This window comes from Eublepharis macularius, chromosome 7 (genome assembly GCF_028583425.1).
Source record: "Eublepharis macularius isolate TG4126 chromosome 7, MPM_Emac_v1.0, whole genome shotgun sequence".
Taxonomy (NCBI): Eukaryota; Metazoa; Chordata; class Lepidosauria; order Squamata; family Eublepharidae; genus Eublepharis; species Eublepharis macularius.
In genome coordinates this window covers 140,910,637-140,933,560 of record NC_072796.1, presented here as the reverse complement: position 1 = coordinate 140,933,560, position 22,924 = coordinate 140,910,637, and the positions used below count along the sequence as shown (strand labels likewise).

The 22,924-nt window shown below is 48.5% G+C and overlaps 1 protein-coding gene across 1 annotated transcript in view; it reads left to right on the top strand.

Annotated features, from left to right (window-relative positions):
* ARHGAP39 (Rho GTPase activating protein 39) overlaps positions 1-5,918 on the top strand; it is a 225,971-nt gene extending 220,053 nt beyond the window's left edge. Inside the window, exons 10-11 of the mRNA XM_054985596.1 lie at positions 2,172-2,341; positions 5,386-5,918. Of these exons, the coding sequence (XP_054841571.1) occupies positions 2,172-2,341; positions 5,386-5,580 (365 nt within the window). The 3' untranslated portion in view covers positions 5,581-5,918. The remainder of the gene's footprint in view (positions 1-2,171; positions 2,342-5,385) is intronic.
* The last annotated feature ends 17,006 nt before the right edge of the window (positions 5,919-22,924 follow it).

The window sequence follows — 22,924 nt, the reverse complement described above, 5'->3', positions numbered from 1 at the left end:
CCCCACACTATTAAAGAGTCCAGTAGCACCTTTAAGACTAACCAGCTTTATTGTAGCATAAGCTTTTGAGAGCTGTGGTTCTCAAAAGCTGGCGATGCATCTGACAAAGAGAGCTGTGGTTCTTGAAAGCTTATACAACAATAAAGTTGGTTAGTCTTAAAGGTGCTACTGAACTCTTTACTATTTTGCGACTGCAGACTAACACGGCTAACGCCTCTGGATCTTGCCCCACATGGTGCAGTTCCTAGGCAACCCAGTTTAGCCCCCGCCCCTGCCTCTGGTGGAGGCTAGGAATGGAAAGTGTGCTCCGGTCAGCTGGCTGATGATGGTATTACTACCCCCAAAGGCTGTCCCGTGGTAACCCCCAATTAGTCATTTTGGTGGTTTCTTTTTTTTGTGACAGTTGTGATGTCTTTGCACTTGTGCAGACCATGTCTACAAATTTGTGTGTGTGTGAGGGGGGCGGGGGGGGGGGGTTAACCCTTTAATTTTTATTTGTGTAGGTATTAGATAAACCTCTACCCAGTTTCCAAATGGCCACATTATGTACATTTTCTAATCCACACATTGAGGCCAAATTGGCAATTCGATATATGACGGGAGGGACTGGAGTGCCTTCCAGTTTCCTTGCTCGGTAAGCACTGGGCAGGAAGTGCCTATGATGGTTGCTTTGCAGAGAGAACCAGTAAGTCAGACTGCTCCTCTCAGGCTAGAGTGCCAACGGAAGTGAGGGGCTCTTTTGACTTGGGTACGGACACGAAAGCTACAATATCCTGAGCCAGTTTGGCATAGTAGTTAAGAGCGGCAGGACTTTAATCTGGAGAGCCAGGTTTGATTCCCCACTCCTCCGCTTGAAGTCAGATGGATAATCCTGGGTCAGTCACTTAAGAGCAGCAGGACTCTCATCTGGAGAGCCAGGTTTGATTCCCCACTCCTCCGCTTGAAGCCAGCTGGGTGACCATGGGTCAGTCACAGCTTCTAGGGCTCTCTCAGCCCCACCCACCTGGGTTAGACTGCTGCAAAACCTTATATGTTACAGCTCTTGGAAATTCTTTTGGAAACTTGAAGTTTGGTGTAATGGTTAAAGTGTCGAACTAGGATTTGGAAGTCCAGATTCAAATCCCCACCCTTCAGTGGAGGTTCACTGGTAAGAGCCAGTTTGATGTAGCAGTTAAGAGCAGCAGGACTCTAATCTGGAGAACTGGGTTTGATTCCCCACTCCTCCGCTTGAAGCCAGCTGGGTGATCTGGGTCAGTCACAGCTCTCTCAGAGCTCTCTCACAGCCCCACCCACCTCACAGGGTGTTTTGTTGTGGGGATAATGATAACACACTTTGTAAACCACTCTGAGTGGGCGTTAAGTTGTCCTGAAGAGCGGTATGTAACTCAAATTTTATTTTTATTATTGTTGTTATTGTTGTTATCATCAACATTTGAACATATTGCCAGTTTGGTGTAGTGGTTAAGAGCGACAGGACTCTTATCTGGAGAGTTATCCTGAAAGGTGGTATATAAGTCGAATGTTTATTGTTACTCCTTGTGATTTTTATACATTTTTATAAATGTTCAGAGTGTACGCTTTCAAGAGTTAGCGCTCCCTTCTTCAGACATGTAGGAATGGGGTTCCTGAGCCAGGTTTGATTTCCCACTCCTCCGCTTGAAGCCAGCTGCGTGACCTTGGGTCACTCACAGCTCTTTCAGAGCTCTCTCAGCCCCTCCCACCTCACAGGGTGATTGTTGTTGTGGGGATAATAATAACATGTTTTGCAAGTCACTCTGAGTGGGCATTAAGTTGTCCTGAAGGGTGGTATATAAATCGAATGTTATTGTTGTTAATGTTGTTACCGTCTGACCGCCTTGGAATCCCAGATGGGCGTGCGTGGGCTGATTTGCTTAGTGGCATGGGGAAGCGTTCTGCCCATGTTTCGAATCACTCTCCTGATACGGCTTTCCATGTTGCAGAGCTGAGCCCTGGCAGCGAACACTGTTTTGGGGAGAAATTAAGTGAAATTCTGTAATGCCTTTGGCAGAGAGGATTTAGTTGCGGCTTGCAGAATTGGGGACACCCCCTCCCCCATCAGAGACCTGTTCCGTTGTCCTGTCGCCTCCCTCTTTCTTCCTCTCGTGCCGATGTGACTCAGATGTTTTTCCTCCCCTTCCCACCCACCCCAGCCTCCTTGCTGAAGCTCTGGTACCGGGAATTGGAGGAGCCCCTGATCCCACACGACTTCTACGAACAGTGCATCACTCACTACGAGAACCCGGAAGCGGCAATCGCTGTCGTCCACTCCCTGCCCAGGATCAACAAAACGGTGCTCTGCTACCTCATCCGCTTCCTACAGGTGAGTTAGCCTGGAATGGGCAGCTTAGCATGTTTGCAGACGCTGTTTTTGCAGGACTGGTTTTTGCATGCATGCCGAAAAAATGCCACGAATGAATGAATGCGCTGTGCAAGCCGTCCTGTCTGGGGACTGCGGCTCTTTGAATTCAGCACTTGGTGACAAAGCCAGGCGTGCGGCTGAGCGACAGGTCCCAGGGAAAGGAGGGCAGAGGGCAGCTAGCTCAACACTTCCGCTCTGGCACATACATCAGTTTCAGCTGGCACATCTGTTGGATATCTACCTTGGCAGGGCCTCTCTTGGCTCACATGAACAGATCCTCCTCCTCTGGGTCTACCTCCTGTTCTATGGTCTGAATTTGACTAGGTGTTGCACAGGGGAGCGCTTCTGTTGCCCAGAGGGGGTTCAGACGGGCTTGGCTTGCATGCCAAGTGGTGCCAGGGAAGCAGAATGCGACAAGTCAGGGGGTCCCAAGGTCACCTCTCGGGTGCTGAGCTCTAGCTGCATGATGCAAAAATGATGTCTTGAGCTGTCCATGCTCACCAGCACATGGCCTTGCCGGCGGCGATGAGTTGGGGGCTGCTGCATAATCCGTGGCCTTCACCAGGCCTGTTACTCTCAGGGTCTGAATAGCAAGATGAGGACAATGGTAGTGGTCTACCTTACAGGGTTGTTTGAAGGCTGTATTTGAAGAGGCTTTGCATCAGGGCTTCAGAAATTAAAGAGCTCACATCCACCACTCTGTGCCCCTCCATCTGGGGGAACCCCGTGCAGTATTTACCACCCTTCTTCCTCTGCTGAGTGATGGCCAGTGACATCTTAAAGCCAGTTTGGTGTAGTGGTTAAGAGCGGCAGGACTCTAATCTGGAGAGCCGGGTTTGATTCCCCACTCCTCCGCTTGAAGCCAGCTGGGTGACCTTGGGTCAGTCACAGCTCTTCCAGAGCTCTCTCAGCCATCTCACAGGGTGATTGTTGTTGTGGGGATAATAATGACATACTTTGTAAACCGCTCTGAGTGTGGCATTAAGTTGTCCTGAAGGGCAGTATATAAATCAAATATTATTATTCATTATTATTAAAGTCACACTGGAACTACTTGGGGTGGTCTGTGCTATGGCTGGCAGGTGTGGGGGAATCCCAGAAGCGTCGCTGTTGCCCAAGGGGCAGGCGGGCTCTCTGGAAGGCGGGTGGGTGGGGTGTAGTGGTTAGAGCACTGGGCGTCGTGGGCTGACGATTGGAGGAGGGCCAGGGGAGCCAGGTTCCTGTCCTCTCTCAGCCATGAAATTCTTTGTATGACCTTGGGCCAGTCATACTCTCTCAGGCTAATATTATATACCACCCTCAGCTCTTCAGGAGAAGGATGGGATAAAAATGTCATAGATTAAGTGGGCTATTCCACAGTTAGGAGGAAGAAGCTCACTAGACAGAGAGATGATGGAAAAATGTATTTATCTGTCTGAGTGTCGAGAGAAGTTAGGGACCACAGACCACCACTATGTTGCCTTACGTCTGTGCTCCTCTGTACCACCTGTTGTTTTAAGTATGACCCTACTGGGCAGTTCTATGTTGTCTAATCTCAGCCCTAGAATTGCTTATGTTCTCTTTCAGCATTTCTTCAACTCTGTGTCGGATTTTTTCTAATGCCGTCTTTGCAAACTTCCATTTATTTACCCTCCGTCATGTCTGACTGTGCCCATTCATTCATGCCAATGATTTTGCTGTCAAGTGTATGCTTTATTCTGTCAAGGGTGACTCCATTTTGTATTGCTAGATTTATTCTTGTTGCTAACATTCCAGTGGGTTCTCACACGTTTCCAGATGGCCGGGTGTTTACCAGTCTGAGGCCTCCTTCCTGACTGTGATATGTCTTCTCTCTTTGTAGCCTGATAGCACAAATAGGCATCCTGTTCTCACACAGAAGAAAACAACACTAGGTTGTTTGGGAATTGGGAGGGGGAAGGAACAGGGGTAGAAAAGGGATGTAATTTTCCTATGTAGCCATTCTGGGCAACTTTCTACTAGAACTGCTTAGGTGCTTACCTTACTCGCTAAGTAGACCTTTGGCTCTGAGTATGGAAAGAACTGATTTCTGAATAAAAGTCATTTAACCAAGAGCCTGTGTCTTGCTACAATGAACCAGGGCTCTGTCTGCTGTAGTCTATCATCCAGAGCCTGACACCCTCTGGCATTGTTTATGGAAATATCCTTGGTATTGACAGTGCTAATCTCACACTGCGTAATCTGCCTTGAGTCTCAGTGAGAAAGGTGGACTATAAATAAAATAAAATAAAATAAAAAGAATTACAGGGGAAATTACTGTGGATTTCTAATGTTTGTGAATGCTCCAAAGGCATCCCCTCGTCGCTGAGTATGTAATTCCATGCATCCACGGCTCTGTCTCTCTCCTCCGTCCCCCCTTGTTTCCCAGACGGCATTTTGAAGATGCAACGGAGGTAAAATAATGCTGCCGCTTTGGTGCTTGATCCACACAGCCACAGTTTTAGGCACGGAAAACAGCCTAAGCGGGGCTGAACGCCCTGTTGTGTCTCTTTCACAGTGCGTTCAAACTGTTACTCATTATTGCTCAGTTGAATGTTTTGGATTGGAGAGTGCCATCAAGTCACACCAGTGGGGTTCAAGGCCAGAGACTGAGAGGTGTCTTGCCATTGCCTGCCTCTGCAGCCCTGGTCTTTGCTGGAGGCCTCCCATCCAAGCCCGACCCTGCTTAGCTTCTGAGATCTAACAAGCTCAGGCTCATCTGGGCTACCCAGGTCAGGGCTGGTGAATGTCCTCATTGTTGATTATATTGTGTTTTCACTTATACTGTATCGTCTGCCTTTGAAAAGATAGCAGATGTGTGTCCCTGCAATTGCAAGGCCCGCCCAACAGACCCAGTGGCCGCGAACGCTGGAACTTGGGTCTGATCCAGTAAGGCCGTTCCTACGTTTTTGTGTTTTCCGGACGTTTTTTTGCTTAACAATGGATTGTGTTACGGCTGCTCTGGCTTGGCTGGCAGTGACCTCTCCCTCTCTCGCTTTCCCCGGCAGGTATTCGTGCAGCCGGCCAACGTGGCCATCACCAAGATGGACGTCAACAACTTGGCCATGGTGATGGCCCCCAACTGCCTGCGCTGCCAGTCAGACGACCCGCGCATCATTTTCGAGAACACCCGCAAGGAAATGTCTTTTATCCGGGTGCTGATCCAACAACTGGACACAAGCTTCATGGAGGGGGTGCTATAGCGGCGGTGCCAACGAAACCCAGAATAGGATTGGACATCACCAACCCAAGTCCCCCCAGCCCCCAAGTCAATCTGTCCACAAGAACTAGTCTTGACTCAGCAAAGAGAACGTCCTCAGTTGGCACCTTGGGGAAAGCGGTGGACCGCACCTCCCCGCTGCAGAGTCTGTGCCCGCGTGATCTGTTTCTCCCTCTAGAATTGCACGGGAACCCCTTCTGGGATTCTCCTGGTGCTTCCACTGTGGACAAAATGCTGCTGCCCCATGGCAGCCCCCTTTTGGAGATACCAAGGTCCAGCCATCTTAAGGAACAGTGCTTCTTAAGGGAGCCCAGAGATCCCAAAGAGAGTCTGAATTAATGGACAGCCTGGCAGAATTCAGGTGAACGACGGAGTCTTGGATGGGGGGGGGGCTGCCCACCTATCCACTCACCCTAGATGAAATTTGCTGTACGCTTTGATGAGGAAGGGACATAGTTGGGGCTGGGCATAAAGGCAGTGGAGGGAGGAGGCAGCGTCTGCAGGAGGCCGCTCAGTGGCCCCTGGATCAGTTGGAGGGTGGTGGGCAAGCAGCACGTGATCAGATGCCATGCCAAGAAGAGCATCTGCCTCAGAAGGGTGAAGGCAAGAGTGGGGCATCAGGTCCCATTAATTGAGACCCTCTTGGGGAGGAGGTGGTCCAGCGGGGCTCGTCCATGGGCACCCACAGGGAAGGAAGAACCAGCTGGACCCGTCATCGTCGGCGAGGGCTGGGAGGTTGCAGGCCTGGGTGCAGCTTTGTCGTGACCCTCCTTTACTGTCTCCCTTCCCTGTTCCAGCACAGTCACTGCCAGAAGGGGCCAAGCCCTGCCCTTCGAGACTCCCCCCCCCGCCCCCCCAGTGCCCAACATATGGGCCAGTTACACTGTGTAGGACCCAGGAGTGGGTGAGGGTTTGTGGAGCAGACCAGCAAGGAGCTTTCCCTAGGTTTGATCTCCAAGAAGTCGTCCTGCCCTGATTCCCTTGCCAACCTCGCCAAGCTGTGCGCCGCGCACAGAAAAACCCAGTGCCAGGGTCTGTCCTATCCTAGCTCGTCCTGGAAAATCTGGTTAAATTTGGGCGCGTTCACTTTAGGGTTTGCCTTGGATAGACGGGTGTCCTCATTCAGCCAGGCAGGGCCGTGTCCGTGCTCTCCATGCGACGGGCGGTATTGGCATGAAACTTTATTGCACTGCATGTAGCTTTCCATTCCCTGCGGCTTCTCCCATGCGTTACGGTTTGGCGTTTGATAAGTGCTGGATCGGGCACAAGATGTGTTCCCGCACAGACTGGTGTTGAAGATGGGCCAGACATCCACTGGGAATCCTGCTTTTATTCCAAGCGCACAGGCCTTTCCCCGGTGGGTGCCATTTCCCGTTGCTCATTCTCAGCAAGGGACCTGGAATCTACATACTGCTCCTCTCTCCTGGACTGGGAGTGTGACAATCCTGGTAATATGGAAAGGGAAAACACCCCCGCTCTTTACACCTAACTGTCCCCTAAGGAAGCTCGAGAAATTGGGGGGTGGGTGGGCGGTGATGACAGGACAGGACCAAAAACCAGCTGTGTTGAGAATTGCTCTCTCTTTCAGCAGCAAAGCCTAGAGGCGCTAAATTTTCTAACTGGGTAGTCTAAAAACATTAGGGTATCTTCTCCCCCCCCTTTTTTTTCAGTGCAGACTTATCCTTAACTGCTGAGGCCAAAAAGTGGACTCACTTTTGCTAGAATATACACACACTTCTGATTTCTTGTTTTTCTTCTTCCAGGGAAATGGCCGCTGGTGGTGGCGGTTGAAAGCTTTGCTTTATTCCAACCCTGTCTTTTAAATACCTGGAACCGTTTTTAACAGGACTGTGTGGGAGCTCTTCTGTCTTGCCCACCACCACCACCACCACGTCTCCTCTGCATATGGGAAAGGAAAATCTTGTTTCTCGTGTGTATAGGCCAGGAAGTTCTGGCCTGGGGGAGGAGTGGGGCAAGGGGGTACCCAGGGGCCACTTTCCGAAGTTTGTTTGACTGGCGTCAGGAGAGGGCCTTGAGTCTCTGCTCTCTCTCTCTCCTTGGTCAACAGCAGCGCGATCATTCTACGCAGGCTTAGATTCTAGAGGGTGGCAGAAGCCCTTCTGTCCTGCACTCTTCCCCCCCCCTTTTGGAAGCCCCTCTCTCTGATCTGTAAAGCCAGCCCTTCGTGTCTGCCAAAATTCTCACGCAAAACCGGGCACAGACCAAGAAAGGTGACAGGTTGGACGTCCCCCTCTCCCTCCTGTCTTTGTGGAAGGAGTCCCGCTCTTCTCTATTGCCTGGAAAGCTAGCCGTAGTAGAAGGAGCTGTGCGGATGGGGCCTCCCTCTTCTCGTCCACCCCTCTGAAATGGTTTGGGCTCAGCTCTGCTCCCACAACAGACGGTGGGTTGGATTTCACAGATCACAGAATCCCAGAGGTTGGAAGGGGCCGTACAGACCTTCTCGTCCAACCCCCTGCCCCGTGCAGGATGAGCCTGAAGCATCCCTGACAAAGATTCATCCAGCTTCTTCTTGAAAACGTTCTGCCAACAGAGGTGCTTTCCCCGAGCAGTGGTTGGGAAAGGTTTCCGCTGCCGGAGGAAAGCACCTCCTCTAGAGGAAGACATCCATGAGATCCAACCCATGTCTTTTTTTGCTGGGGTGGACCAAACGGTCAGGAGAAAGATGGGGGTGCAGAAGGTGGGAGAGAGCGATGGGAGGTTGCTTCTCTGCTAGACCACCAATGGGGCCCGCCTCGTGATCGATGCGTTCGGCTATGAACAGGGCCTGTTGTGGCCACTGCTGCTCTCTCCTGGGCCTTCCGTGGCCACTGCTGGCCAGCGCTTCTCATCGTTCCCAGGAGATGGCGAGTTGATGCTCAAACGGAGCTTCCCCATCTTTGGTTTGCTGTGGGGCAAACAGCCAGTCCTGTTGCATTGGAGCTTTGGAGTCCTCCGGCCCCGCCAATAGGCCAAAGGGTGTCTCCAGAGAAAGTGCCTTGTATTCCCCCAGTTGGTCACCCACCCAACTTTCTTGCCTTCAGTCATGTGATTTCTCCAGCATGGCTTAGCTAAGCTGGTTGTTTGACCCCAAGTCAAATGGTTACAGAGAACCGTGAGGGCATCAGGGCTTCCAGTTGGTCACCTACATTCCTCTTCATAGATCCAGAGAAGTTAGCCGTGTTAGTCTGTGGTAGCAAAATAGTAAAGAGTCCAGTAGCACCTTTAAGACTAACCAACTGTAATGTAACATAAGCTTTCAAGAACCACCATGCACATGACGAAGAGAGCTGTGGTTCTCGAAAGCTGATGCATCTGACAAAGAGAGCTGTGGCTCTCGAAAGCTGATGCATCTGACAAAGAGAGCTGTGGTTCTCGAAAGCTTATGCTACAATAAAGTTGGTTAGTCTTAAAGGTGCTACTGGACTCTTTACTCTTTTACATTCCTCTTGTGACATCCAGCATGTCGCCATACACGTGAAACTGTAACTTCAGGACCGTTAGACACGTGCCCGTTTCACGCATGCAAACACGTCACAGCTCTAGAGCAGGCACAGCTGTGTCTGACTTGGGGCAGATGTGCCTGTCATTGGCCACGAGCCGTTGTTTCCAAGAAACGCAGCCTCTGTAAAAAGTGGAAGGCCAAGGTGGGATTTGCAAATGTACTCTGGGAAGAAAGAATCGCCGGGGAAGTTAATCGACAGGCATCACAGGAGTTGGTGGTAGGAATATTTGGAAACGAGAGGTGCTGACTGTGAGTTTAGGGGTGGGAGATCAACGGAGACTTAGCAGGAAGACTGGAAAGATCTAATATCAGGCCAATACACGTGTTGCCCCAACTGGGTGCTGCTGTATAATCTGTCTTCCAATCGAATCTTTTCTGCTGATCAATACAAGCTGGAGAGCATTTGCGCTCCAAAGGGCTTTGCTCCGAGAGTTGGGATATTGCAAAGAATTCAGGATGACCTCCCCCGACGGGCAAACAATGAAGCCTATCCCATCATGTCCCCTCAAGGTGTTGGCACCTATGACGGTGCTGAACTGGCCTGCAGCTGGAGCCCTGTTTGTTGGCAAAGAGACCAAACCATGTTCAAACTATGTTCCTAGCAAGACTGGGGTTTGGCTGAAATTTTCCTTGATGTGAAAATCAGCAGGGGTGGGCAAGCTTCCCTCAAAGAAGGAGCATTTCATGCTACGGGCAAACAAGGGGAAGGGTTGGCAGCACGACAGACCGCTCTGGGTTGGCCGTGGACAAAGCACGCCTGGCCAAGTGGGAAATGAGGGGCACCTTAAAACATGTTTCACAATGCAAACGGGACAGTTTCCTGACAAGCTGACTCCGGCGGTGGATGGATATGTGTGTGATTGTGCATAAGAAAGGGCACGTTCTTCAGAGCAACTGCTGTCCCTCTTAGGGGGCTTCCGCCCTTCAGGAGGGCACGAGCTGCAAAGATCCAAGACAATGTGTGCGCTTCTCCCCAAGCCAGTAAGAATTTATACAGAGATATACGACAAAGTGTTCCATTATAAATTTGCTAACAACATAGTTTTAATCCAGAGGTGTATATATCTTATTACCCATCGTCGGGGCTTTTTATTTGTATGGGGAGGGGGGGGGGAAATGTTCTAATATTGATTTCGCTATTTATTTTGTTGCTCTTTTGAACATTCGCCTCACTGAGTTTGACCCAGAAATATATTTATTCCCTTCCTGTCAGTAATGGAGCTTTCTGATCTGGTAATATGTGGCTTATATAGCATTCATGCGCCGTCTGTAACTGAAGAGGCTGGCATTCCTCCTTTGAACAAAAGCATTTAACGGCAAGCAACTTTTGAAGACCAGGGTTTTAATCCAACGTGGCTGATGAGCGAATGTGGTAAAAACGGGCTTGCTTAAATTTGAGTTTCGATCCCTTTTACCTGGACGGCTGCCACACTGTGTGAATTGCTGTCCCCCCTTTCCCCCTCCTCACATGCAAAGTTTGTTTCTTTCGTTTCCAAATTTAGCTTTCTATCGGATTAGATTATTGTATTACGGAAACCCAAAGACTTTTCCTTCCTTGCAGAAAAATTTACTCGCCATTTTAAAGTATTCCACAGTTTTTAGGGAACTCAGCCTCTTCTGTTTTTTTGCCTGCCTGGCCCTCTGCTACAGTCCATCCTAGCAGGCACATCTTGGTGGCTTGAACATATCTTGAGAGTGCACTGGCGGGAAACTAACTTTTCAGTGCGGCCAGTTATTTACGTGCTGACGACGAGTAGCCAAGCTATAATATCTGTACTTGCGTCAGCCCCCGTATGGAAACTGGAACAGCCCTAGCGTCCCAAACCAGTACTGGTTTTGGAGGAATCTAACAGCCATTCTCCTTGTTTTCCATACCATGTCATATCTGTGCCAACGAAAAGTATCAAGGCAGCAAAAATCTTTTTCTTACCGATGAGCGGAGGCAGGAATTACAGTACAACCGACTGAACTCAGCTATGCCAAATGCTATCAATTACCAATTGGTTCTCATTTCTAAGAGCCAATTCCTAGCTCCTAGGACACAGTAAGAAAAGAAGGGGGTTAAATAAGACAGAATATTTATAATTTTGGCCACCGAATGAATAAAGGACAGTACAATCCTAAGGAGAGTTACTCCAGTCTAAGGCCATTGAAATCAGTGGGTTTTGATTGGAGTAAACCTGTTCAGGACTGCACTATTAGTCTAATTAAGTGCCTTAACACCTTAATGGGCTACCTGTTGCTGATGAAACTACCACCTGAGCCATTTACACCTGCAGTTTCAGTTTTCTTCTAAGTGTCACAGCACACATGGTTTTCGGAACAAGATCATCCAAGCAATCCAAATCAGTTAATGTTTTTCCCTGAGAGAGCCTGTCTCCTTTTCTCTTTTGCTTGCTTATTCTTGCAAATTGATCCCATAGGTCACAAACGTGCACAATAAATTTACACCACTCAGAAGTTGTTGCTTTAATAATGAAAATGCCCTGTCTTAAGGGGTTCCCGTTGTAAATAAATGCCTTTGCTCCATAACATGAAAGAAATCCTGGAATGTTTCAGGTAGGTAGCTGTGTCGGACTGCAGTGGAACTGTAGAATTTGGGTCCAGTGGCACCGTAGATACCCTGAAAATCTTGTTGGTCTCTTAAGGTGCCACTGGACCCAAATCATGGAATGGAGAGCTGGATGGATGGAATCCCACGCCTGATTTAGGAGAAAGGAATTTGACGTCTCAGCAAAGAGATCCTTGGGATTGCAGGCCTGTTTATTCTCAACAGGACTGTCTGCTACCCATGGGCAATCTGCAAACTGGTTTGGCCGATCAGTTCAAGCTCTAGCACAAAATGACAAACATCCGGGCGTGTCTGAGCCCTGAAGCACACCTCATCGAACGTGCTAAAAAATTGTTCCACTGGGGGGACAAGGCAAGGACAATAAGGGACTCGGTAGCGCTTAAAGCAGAGTCATAAAGGCGGACACAAGTCGAGGGGCTGCTGCCTGTATCCTGTTGTAGCCAAGCAGTGCAATCGTGACTTTCGCCATCTGACAAAACATCTTCAGTGTCGATATATTGTCGAAGGCTTTCACGGCCAGAGAACGCGAGTTGTTGTAGATTTCCGGGCTGTATGGCCGTGGTCTTGGCATTGTAGTTCCTGATGTTTCGCCAGCAGCTGTGACTGACATCTTGAGAGGTGTAGCACCGAAAGACAGAGATCTCTCAGTGTCAATCTGTAGAGAAGATGTTAGCAGGTAATTTGTATCTACTCAGGAAGGCGGGTTTGGGCTGAGTCATCCACACTCCACACCCTGGGAAACTCTTACAGGATGACTCAGCCCAAACCCACCTTCCTGAGTAGATATAAATTACCTGCTAACATCTTCTCCACCCATTGACACTGAGAGATCTCTTGTCTTTCGGTGCTACACCTCTAAAGATGCCAGTCACAGCTGCTGGCGAAACGTCAGGAACTACAATGCCAAAACCATGGCCATACAGCCCGGAAAATCTACAACAACTAATCTTCAGTGTCTTTCCCCCCAGACTTTTCTAGTGCTGTTCCTGGCGCACAGTAAAAAATGCACCGTCTTGGCCTTGGCTTGTGTCAGTCTAGATTTCAGGGTGGTCTTTTATTCACTGTTAGCAGCAGAAGGTCTGAGAAGGGCCCTGGAGATTAAGAGGAGGAAGGGGCTTTGCTGATGAAATCAGTTACAGGCAGGGTCTTAGGGGGAGTTTGCAAGCATTGTGACTCGTCAGGGTCTGTTGAAGACTCAAGGCCTTTAAAACTCAGCAGTAGTACCGATTTTATCAGTTGTACAAGGGAGAGGGAACAGATGAGCTGTCTTCAGGGTCGAACCTTTGGGCTCTCGAGCTGTCACTTTAATATCAGTTTGATCAGCAGCTATTGGGTTACAGCTTCAACTGCACATTAAATATACAAGATATTTTTTCTAGTTCAGTTGGCCGCCTGATCAGATCCTTTGCAGTCCTCCTCAGTTCATTTTGGCGGATTTTATCATCTGCTGTAAGCTTATTTTAACCTCTTAAAACATGTCTATAAAAGCTGCTTTTAAGCTCAGGTGGGAGTTTCTTTATCATTTTCTCCATTTATGGTTATTTTTGATGTCCGGTCCCTTAGAGAGATTGACAAGAAACTCAGACCATCAGCTGCAATAGGAACAAGCCCTATTGAGTTTGGGGCAAGATACTCTATTTTATTTATTTATTTATGTCGTTTATATTCCGCCTTTCTCACTGAGACTCAAGGCGGATTTTAAATATTTTAAACATTTCTGTGGTAATTATTACTACTAAATTCATTCAATTCCCCTCCCAAAATCCACAACTTTCTTCTCAACAGCAGGAAGGAAATGTTAGCTTCATTGTGACACTTTTCCTGTGTTTTAAATGGCCCTATTTGTACTGCAGGAGCACCTTTTTGAAGCCGGTCACTTAGCAATTCCTTGTTTGCCAAACACCATCAAGTTAAAAGACAATACTTACTCCCTGGAACAAAGTTTTGCAAGTATCAATTTTTTTTGTGCATAATTTCCTCACCAAATCCTCCCTTGGACGCCATTGGTATAAATTCAACTCCACCATAATGGCTGCGATTAACCAATAACTGCCTTGCAAGGTTATAAATTGGAGAGTAAGTCCTAGAATGGCTGGGGGGGGGGGCAGCCACTGAGCACTGAGCTCCCCCCATCCAAAATGGGGGGCCTCCACTGGAAAGGATCTTGAGGTGATGATCTTCCTCTTCCCTTTCCACTTGACCTGCTTATTCTAGGAAAGGGATTTGCTTGCCTTAAAGGTTGATCTTTGCTACTGTCTCCAGTAGAAAGCTCGAGAAGCAATTAAACTAATTCAGCACTGATTGTACTAGTCCATTCATTACAGCTATGAGAGATGATGCATTCGCCCACAAAAGAACAGGCCATGCTTCTGACATGAAGCACCGCTCTTCGCTCGGATCAGATTTTTTTTTTAAAAAAATGATCAGTGTTCAGTCACATAAACTGCTGGGTTAATTAAATATTCTCATACTAGCACAGGCCCCACAACACATTGGTACTGTAATATTTACCTAACTGGTAAATGAATCAACTAAAAAGAAAAAAACGGTAGGGGGAAGGGCTCCACTTTGGGCCTGACTTTTGTCTCACCCAAGGACCGATTTGCAGAAGCATTTTAATGTCATGGTGAAAATGTCTCGTATATGACTTTCACAGCAAGAAAACAGGTGTTGTTAAGAAATGTGTCAAAAGAGCGCTGCATACTGATTCTAGGAAGGCGGGGGGGATTTCATATGTTTGCCAGAGCATCTAAATCGTTTTGAGTGTGCGACAATCCTGTGCAGGGCTGGTCTCAGACCCTGGCACGCTGGCCTGGCGCACTTCCTTCCATTGCCACATTTAGGAGCATGCATTTGGCACCTCACCAGGCTAACAATAGCTGCACGCAGGTGAGCTTTCTGCACAACCCACCATGCGCCCCAGTGGCCATGTCAGTAAGCCCTGCAACGTGAGTGTGGTGAGTGATAAGTCATAACCCAATGAAATTTATGACAGGTGGCTCAGAAGCCCAATAGACAGAGCCATTTTCCTCCTTATGCTGTCCCAACTTTTGGAGAATCGGAGTCCTCCTCCCACCGTCCCACTTCCTGGGTGTTTTCCTTGGACAATCATTTCAGGCACTGGGCAGGCATACAAAGTGGGACGGGGGCGGTGTCTCTCGGCCGCTTGTGCACTCGAGCCCCCCAGCTGGATGGAGACGGGACATTCCCAAGATGTGATTTTAAGAGGGGCAACCTACTGTGTAACGTTGTCTGACTAACTCTTGTAATTATGAAGCATGGAAATGTAGAAGGCAACTCCATGTTGTGTGAATAAAGATGACTCTGGACATCCTTTGCAGGGCCCGTCTCTGATTCCCCGTCTCAGACAGGCGGCCGGCCTAGCTGGTGGCTGGGAACAGCTAGGCATGGCAAATGTCTGTGGCTACCCCTAGATCACACCAGCGTGCCAGCTCATCCTGTGCCCCATTTCACACCTCTGCCAGAACAGTTGCCCTCACCAACAAATGGCACAGAGGACGCTTTTCCCTGACGCTGCCTCTTAGCACTGGCCTTCCCTTTACGGTGGTTGGTAGCCATTGACGGCCCTCTCCTCTATGGCTCTAAGCCCCTCTTAAGCCATTTTTGTTCATAACCATCACAATGTCTTCTGGCAGTGAAGTCAATAATTTAATCATGTGTCGAACAAGTGTTTCCTTTTGTCTCTCCTGAACGTATCGCCCATTAAGTTTAATTCAACTAGTATAGGAGAGGGAGAAAAAAAACCCTCTATCCTCTTTCTCCACCCCATGCATAATTATTAAAACCTCTACGACCACGCCTGCTCATCTTTTTCTGAACTTGAAAAGTCTTGGCCTCTTCAGCTTTTCCTCAGGAAATTTCTTCCGGCCAAGATCTTGTCTGCCCTCTTCTGCACTTTTCCCAGCTCTGCAATCTCTTTTTCCCCCCCTTCAGATATGGCGACCAGAACGGCACACAGTATTCCAGATGAGGCCGCACCATAGATCGATTACAATATTTTCTGCTTTGTTTACAATCCCTTTCAAAATAATCCCCAGCGTGGAATTTGCGTTACTCTGCTGCATGCTGAACCAACATTTTCATCGAGTTTTGCACAACACCCCCAAGATCTCTCCCACACTGTCACTTCAGACCTAGTCAGCATATATTTGAAGTTAGGAAATTTTTTTTGTAGCATTGTACATTGTGTGCGCTATTGCACATTTACCTACACCGAACATTTGACACGTTGTTGCCATGCACCCACGTTCGAGAGAGAGCCTCCTGGAGCATTTCATACTCAGCCTTGGTTTCTCCTTAATACTTTGGTACCATCTGCGACGTTGGCCACTATGCGGCTCACCCTCAATTCCAGATCACGTATGAAGAAATTAAACAGCATCAGACCCAATCCTGATCTTCATGGATCCACGCTGCTGACTTGCCACCATTACACATTCTTCAAGAACGGGCTCTTCCGCACGTTTGACTTGCTCCCGATTTTCTTAGCAGTCGATCCACAAGCACTGGAATCAGTTTGGATATGGCTCTTCTTCACGTCCGCCCCCTCTCTGCATTTTTACATTTTTGGAGAAGGTTTATTTTCTTCCACAGATACCCTAAATAATCAGGATTTTCAAGTGTGGGTGCTTTTTTCATCAGTGGCGTCACAGTACCTCTTCCCCCTTTAAAAATTTTTTGCATATGGTTATAGCCGTATAAGAACTTAATTTCACGGTGGGGGGGGATCCAACTAAGCTAAGGGGAGAGAAATTTCCTGATTGCCCACCCCTTGCTGCCTCCAGCACCCCCTCCCCTGAAATTGGAGGGGAGGGAAGCAAAGCTTTGGGCATTCTCTGGCAGCTCCAAGCCAAACTATGAAGTAAAGGGGAAAGACCAACTGAACAGGAATTCAGAGAGTCAAAAGCCGGAAGCCCAGCTCTCTATGAATTCATTGGATTATGGGCCACCGATCCTGGCCACTTCTGTGCAGCCACTATGAAGCACAGCAGGGGAAGCCACGGCAAATGCTCTGTGTGAGTGTGTCTGTGTGCACATGTGGAAAAGGCAAGTTGTTCAAGAAGCACTCTTCCCCCCCATCACCGCAACTTCCTCCCCCCGCCCAGCTTCCCATAACAGCTTAATAGTTTCTTCACAAAAAGAATTTGTATTACTTTCAATAGAACCACACTCAAAAGCAGGCAACTGGCAAGAGTGAATAGAAAAAAGAAGAGCAGGAAAGGGTGTAGAGAGAAAGAAATTAAAAATTAAAAGCTGAGAGAAGGGAAGCCGGTAGGGAGAAAAGCAAACAAGTGACTCATAAAATCTGCGAACTGCCTGGAAATTTCATTTGGCTTTTCAGTTTGAAAGGTAAATGATATCTGCGTAGGGGAACAAATGTAGGGGTGAGGGAACAGAAGAGAGAGAAGAAAAAGCTGCCAAGTTAGAAGGGAAGCAGCCCAAATAATCGTATCGGAATTCATCCGGGGGTTTGTCCAGTTGAAAAGAAATCCCATCTTGAAACCTTCCAATCATGCGGTTTAGGGATTCTGAAAAGCAACGAAGAGGAATGCTGATGTATGAAAACCGTTATGAGAGCGATTCTCAGATCAGTAGTAGGTAATTGCTCACGTATGAGAATCGCCACAGCGGCAATTCTCTGATTTGTAGTTGAGAATCACCAGTTGTGCCCCACACAAAACAGGAAGCGATAGAAAGCTGCAGAACATGAGAAAGGAGGGGGGAAGAACAGAGGGCGTGGATGGTAAGGAAAGGCCAGTAATTGAAAAGTGGATTGCAGATAGATGGCAGTGGGTTGCACAGACAAAACCGAAAGAAATGTTACTTGCAAAGGAAAAGGTGACTCAAAATCAGCTTCGAAAAAAGATCAGGCTAAAAGTGGTTTTGTCCTAACCTGGTTAGCCTGACCTCATCAGATCTTGGAAGCTAAGCAGGGTGGGTCTTGCGTTAGTAATTGGATGGGAGACCACCAAGGAAGACGAGGGCGGCTATGCAGAGGCAGGGAATGGCAAACCATCTCTGTTCGGCTCGTCTTGAAAACCCCAGCAGGGGTCGCCATAAATTAGCTATGACTTGACAGCACTTCCTGCTAGAAGCGGTCTTAAAAACGGGGGAAATTGAAGTAAAAACTAAAGACACAAAAATGCGTGCAGAAATCAGGAAACAGTATGAAGTCAGAGCTGACGAAAAATCCCTGTGTGAAAAAGCCAAACGCATGGGGCTAAGGCGGAGAGGCAGGAACTGAGCTGTTTGAATGCAAACCACATGCCCAGTCCCTGGCCAAGGACTCTCTTGGACAAAAGCTGCATGCCGCTTTCCTGGGACAGTTGCAGCCCCTTCAGAGCCATCATTTTCTTTCTCCTATACTACCCTCTTGTCCATTCCATTCCTTTAAACGTCCAGCTACGTGGCCCTTCCTGGTTAGCGGGGAGGACAAAACACAACACTCTGCACATGTTCAGAGGCACTCTTTATTGCTACATCATGGCTCCGAGACATCAAAAGGAAGCTGCAAGGTTGAGTCAAATACACTCTACAGGCAAAATGGGGGGGGGGGGGGAGAAATCACAGCTACTGCTCTTGGTTTCCAAAAAGATACAACATGAGGAGACAACCCCCCCACCCCCGCGCGCACATGTTGACTTCAAAGTGGGGACAGAACCTACAATTTTAATCATAAAATTAACACGGGAGTGCACATAAAACATGACAATTGCCAGGGATGAGCAAGTCAACAAAAAAGACACGCTCTGACCCATCACACGCACAGCTCTGTCCAGAGGATCCCAAAATAACTTGCTCTTCGTAGGGCGAGAAGCCCCCTTAATGGCCTTGAACCAAAACCTCTGCGTGGGCAAAAGCGGTGCAGTTTCTTCCCCAACTGCTGAAAAATAACAAGACAAGCTTAAAAGTGTGTGTGTGTGTGGGGGGGAAGCCCCTGACGTCTCCCATTTCTGCAATCCGGATCTAGTCTGCAGAGGCAGTTAAATGAGGTGGGAAAAGAGATCCCTGCTTTGCTTGCAACTGGGACCAAGGTGTTGTATGCATTCTTTTGAATGCAAGGGTGGGGGGCACCCTCCTTCCCCCAAGTGAAAAGCTGAAGCCAGCAGAGCAGTTCTGAAGAAGCCTTCCTGTGGGTCTGCTCCAGGTACACTAGTTGGTCTTTAAGGTGGTACTGGGCCCCAATCTTGCTCTTCTACTACAGCCTAACACGACTGCCCACCTGGAATCACCACCTTAATGACCAACACATTTATTGCAGCAGAAGCTTCTGTAGACCCATGTTTTATGAAGCGCAAGGAATGTTAATACCTGTCTGTTTTCATAAAGGTCAAAAATTATAACTCCTTCACCCGCAATTTGATATGGTGCAGCCCAGGTTGCCAAGTCCCTATACCCTCCTGATGGTGTGTGCGTGGGGGGGGGGGGTGGACCTGGCACTTACCTTGTGGATTCTTCTGTTCCCTCTTGCACAAAGCACACGTGTGCTCCTGGCATCACTTCTGGGAAGTGATGTCATCTGGGAAGTGATGTCATCACTTCTGGGAAGTGGTGATCCTGCCAGCCATTGGCACGCTCCCATGCTTTGTGCAGGACAAATTCAGCCTGTTTGGGGCCAAAATTGGCCCCAGTGAAGCGCGGAAGCATACCTGCAGCTGGCACGATGATGTCACTTCCGGAAGTGATGTCATCGCGCCCCACTGGGAGTGCGCCCAGTGTGCGCTTTCCTGGGTGGCCTGCCAGTGGCAAGCAATCGCCAGGGATTTTGCCACCTCCCACCAAGTGCCTGTGATCCGCAGGCAATGGGGCAAACCCCTGTGAGATTGCCCACCACTGGTCGGCAGCTAGGAAGCCTAGATACTGCCCATTTCACCACCTCATAATGGATCTGTAGCCACTTCTGCGTTTGCAGGCCAGGCCTTAATAAATTTCCTTAGTATTGTATGCATGTTTTAAAGAGCATTCTTATAGCCTGGCATCTGTGATGAATTACCTAATCATCAATTTAGACAAGCGTCACTAGTACTCCTTTTACACGAAGGATGCTATTCTATGACATGACCCAAATTGTGCCCTGTGATCGGGTGAACCAGAAAGCTGGAGGTGCTTTGCTGATTTTAAGGAGCTGCAAAGCGGAACCCCCAATCCCTAAACTAGGGTAGTCCTTCTAGTTTAGCTGAGCGTGGATTCATCAAAGATGGAGTTATTGGAAGTCAACCGAAATGATAATCTCGAGGGTTGAGTGCATTGATAGAATATCCAGGGATTGGGGGCTGTAGGGGAGGAAACATTACGATCAACTAAACAAACTTCACACCTGCAAGTGGTGCTCGAAGCCTAACGTCTTCATGCTCGCATGAGCTGACCGTTGCTCGGTTCCCCTGCTATTGTCTGCTTTGCCTGGTGGTTCTCCAAGGTCATTCCTGGCTCTACTATCCGATTATAAGAACATCTGTTCCCTTCTAAGCAGCTGTGGACCGGAGACCCACCCACAAGGAGAGATTTCCTCAGTGAGCAAGAAATGGGATCCCAACTGGAGGCAACGGAGACTGAATGCCTGCAGATGTGCTACCACTGGCCTGTGGCCCTTCCTGCCATTAACAGCAATGTGTCTTAAGGTTCTGCCTTAGGTGCCAAGGTGCTTTTCTGCTTCATATAGAGAGTTACCAGGTTTTTTAATTATTAATAATATTAATAACAGCAGTGTGCTTATATACTGCTCTTCTGGACAGATTAGTGCAGTGAACGAAATCGGTATCAACATTATACCCACAATACAGCTGAGGAACTGGGCTGAGAGGAGGGGCTGACCCAAGACCACATGCTTAGCTTATGGCAGTAGTAGGATTTGAACTAGCAGAGTGCTGATTCACAGCCCAACCACTATGCTACAGCAGCTCTCATAACAGCACTGAACAAACCCTGTGTTGCTATCCTCACAATCCTACTGTGGAGATGGGCTGAGAGGAGCGGCTCACCCAAGGCCACCCTGCTGAGCTCATGGCAGTAGCGGGATTTGAACCAGCAGAGCGCTGATTCGCAGCCAAACCACTTAATTCCTATGCTACAGCAGTGCCCTCACAAGAGCTGTGCTATTAAGCAGCTGCTTGATCTGATGCTGATTTTTTAAATAATTAAAATATTTACACTCCACCTCTCCACTTGGCTCAAGCTCCCACCTGCCAATCTCTGCCTTTCTGGCTGCTCTTAAAGGCACAAGTCCAAGGGCCCCGTTCAAATGGTGGCAACTCAACTGGGATGCAAAAACGTTTTTGGATAAAATTTTAAAAACTTGCAATTCCATCATCCTACCTGGAAAGAGAACTGCCCCCAAGAAACCTTTTCTACTCAAAAAGTCAGACATGGCCACAGCCCCTTCAGGGAGTGGTACAAGCTTGGTTGCATGAGATCAAAATGCACGTGTGAAAGATTAAACAGCCTCCAGCAGCCTCTGTGTGGCTCAGCCCCAAAAGCCTCGGCTGAAGATTTCCATTAAGATCTGATTTGCTATTTAAATTATCAGCTTGCTTCAGTGCAGGGAGGGAAAAAAACTCGGCCTCCTAGACACTCGGGAAAGGGGGTCCATCCTATGACTTAAGTGCATAGAAAGATAGTTCCATTTCTCTTTTCTGCTGCATGCGGAATTACCACTTTGGTGGTAGGAACCACGGCTCAGTGGTCCAGCCTCTGCTTGGCACACGGAAGGTCCCGAGTTCAACCCCTGGCAAGTTCAACCCACTACATGATGCGAAGGACCTCAACCGGAGAGCTGCTGCCACTCAGAGCAGTCGATACGGACCTTGATGGACTGCTAAGGGCCAAGCTACACATGACGAAAGACACTTGCCTGGCAAGTGGATTGAGTGGAGGGCAAGTGAACAGGGAGAAATACACTTGCCATTCAAGTGTCATTTGTCACTTGTAGCTTGGCCCTAAGTGGATATTGTACTACCCCCATTCTGCCATTAAGCAGAAAGTCCACTCGCCCTACATTCAGTTCCCAGGAAGCAATTTCTGCAACTCCTTCCCCACCCCCCTTCCAATGAGGCTGTGCCCAAATTCCAGCTAATTCCACTCCAAGCTCTCCCCGCCTCCCAGAGTCAAATGGTCTCCTCCTAAACCACACGATGAGCAATTATGCGACTGCTCAGTGGTGCAACTGTGCCAATAAAACATTTTTTTTTTTTGGTAACAAAAGCAAATCGCAATTGCAGTAGCTGTCACAGCACTGCCCAGAAGTTGCTGGTGAGATGAAAAATGGTGTTGATTACAAGACAGTAGCGGAAAGGCCACCCACAGAAACGGCGATTCAGTATATTCTATTCTGCATGAACAGCAAAAATAAAAGAACATAAAGTCAACAAACCAGGCCCTGGAAACATAACGGGGAGAGTATGGGAAAGCAGAAAAATTGGCAATGATATCCTATGGAGTTTCTATTATAACCACCTGTTTAAATGATGCTAATTGCACTGCCTTTGACCAATATGGAATTTTCCCCAGCCTAGTGTAACGACTCTACTGAAAAAACCACATGAAACCTCAAGGAAAGAGAAATAATGTGGCACAGGGATAAGAGCACAACAAATCAACAGGCATCGTTGTGCACATTGCAAAGTCCTGCCGCTGTCCTCAGCTGCTGGAGATGGGGAATGCTCCACGCAGGTACCAGCAAACACCGAGGAGGCTAAAAGCCCCCTTTCTGACAAGGCTTGGAGCCAGAACGCAACTTGCTCATGTTTCCAAGCACACGGATTGCTGGAAGCTGCAGAACGGATGTGCGGCTGAGCCCCTCCAAACCTCCACGAGAATGCAACATTTGTGCCCTGGTCAAAGCTTCAGCCCATTCTGCAAAAAAACAGGGTCTTCGTTCCAGCCCGAGCTGATGCCCCCATCAAAACAAGGGCCAGTTGGGGAGGTTGCTTTAGACGGGAAGACAACAGGCCTTTTCTAGTTCTGCCCCATCGTGTATAAAAACGGAGTGACAAAAAGGCACACGGCAGCAGGTTGTGTGCACACTAAGGGCCAAGCTACAAGTGACGAATGACACTTGAACACCAAGTGTATTTCTCCCTGTCCACTTGCGCTCCACTCAATCCACTTGCTGTTCAAGTGTCATTCGTCACTTGTAGCTTGGCCCTAATTCTCCCCCTGTTCAGAATCACATGCTCATGGGGCTGGGAGGGACCTCCAGGGTCATCTAGTCCATCCCCCTGCACAATGCAGGAAATT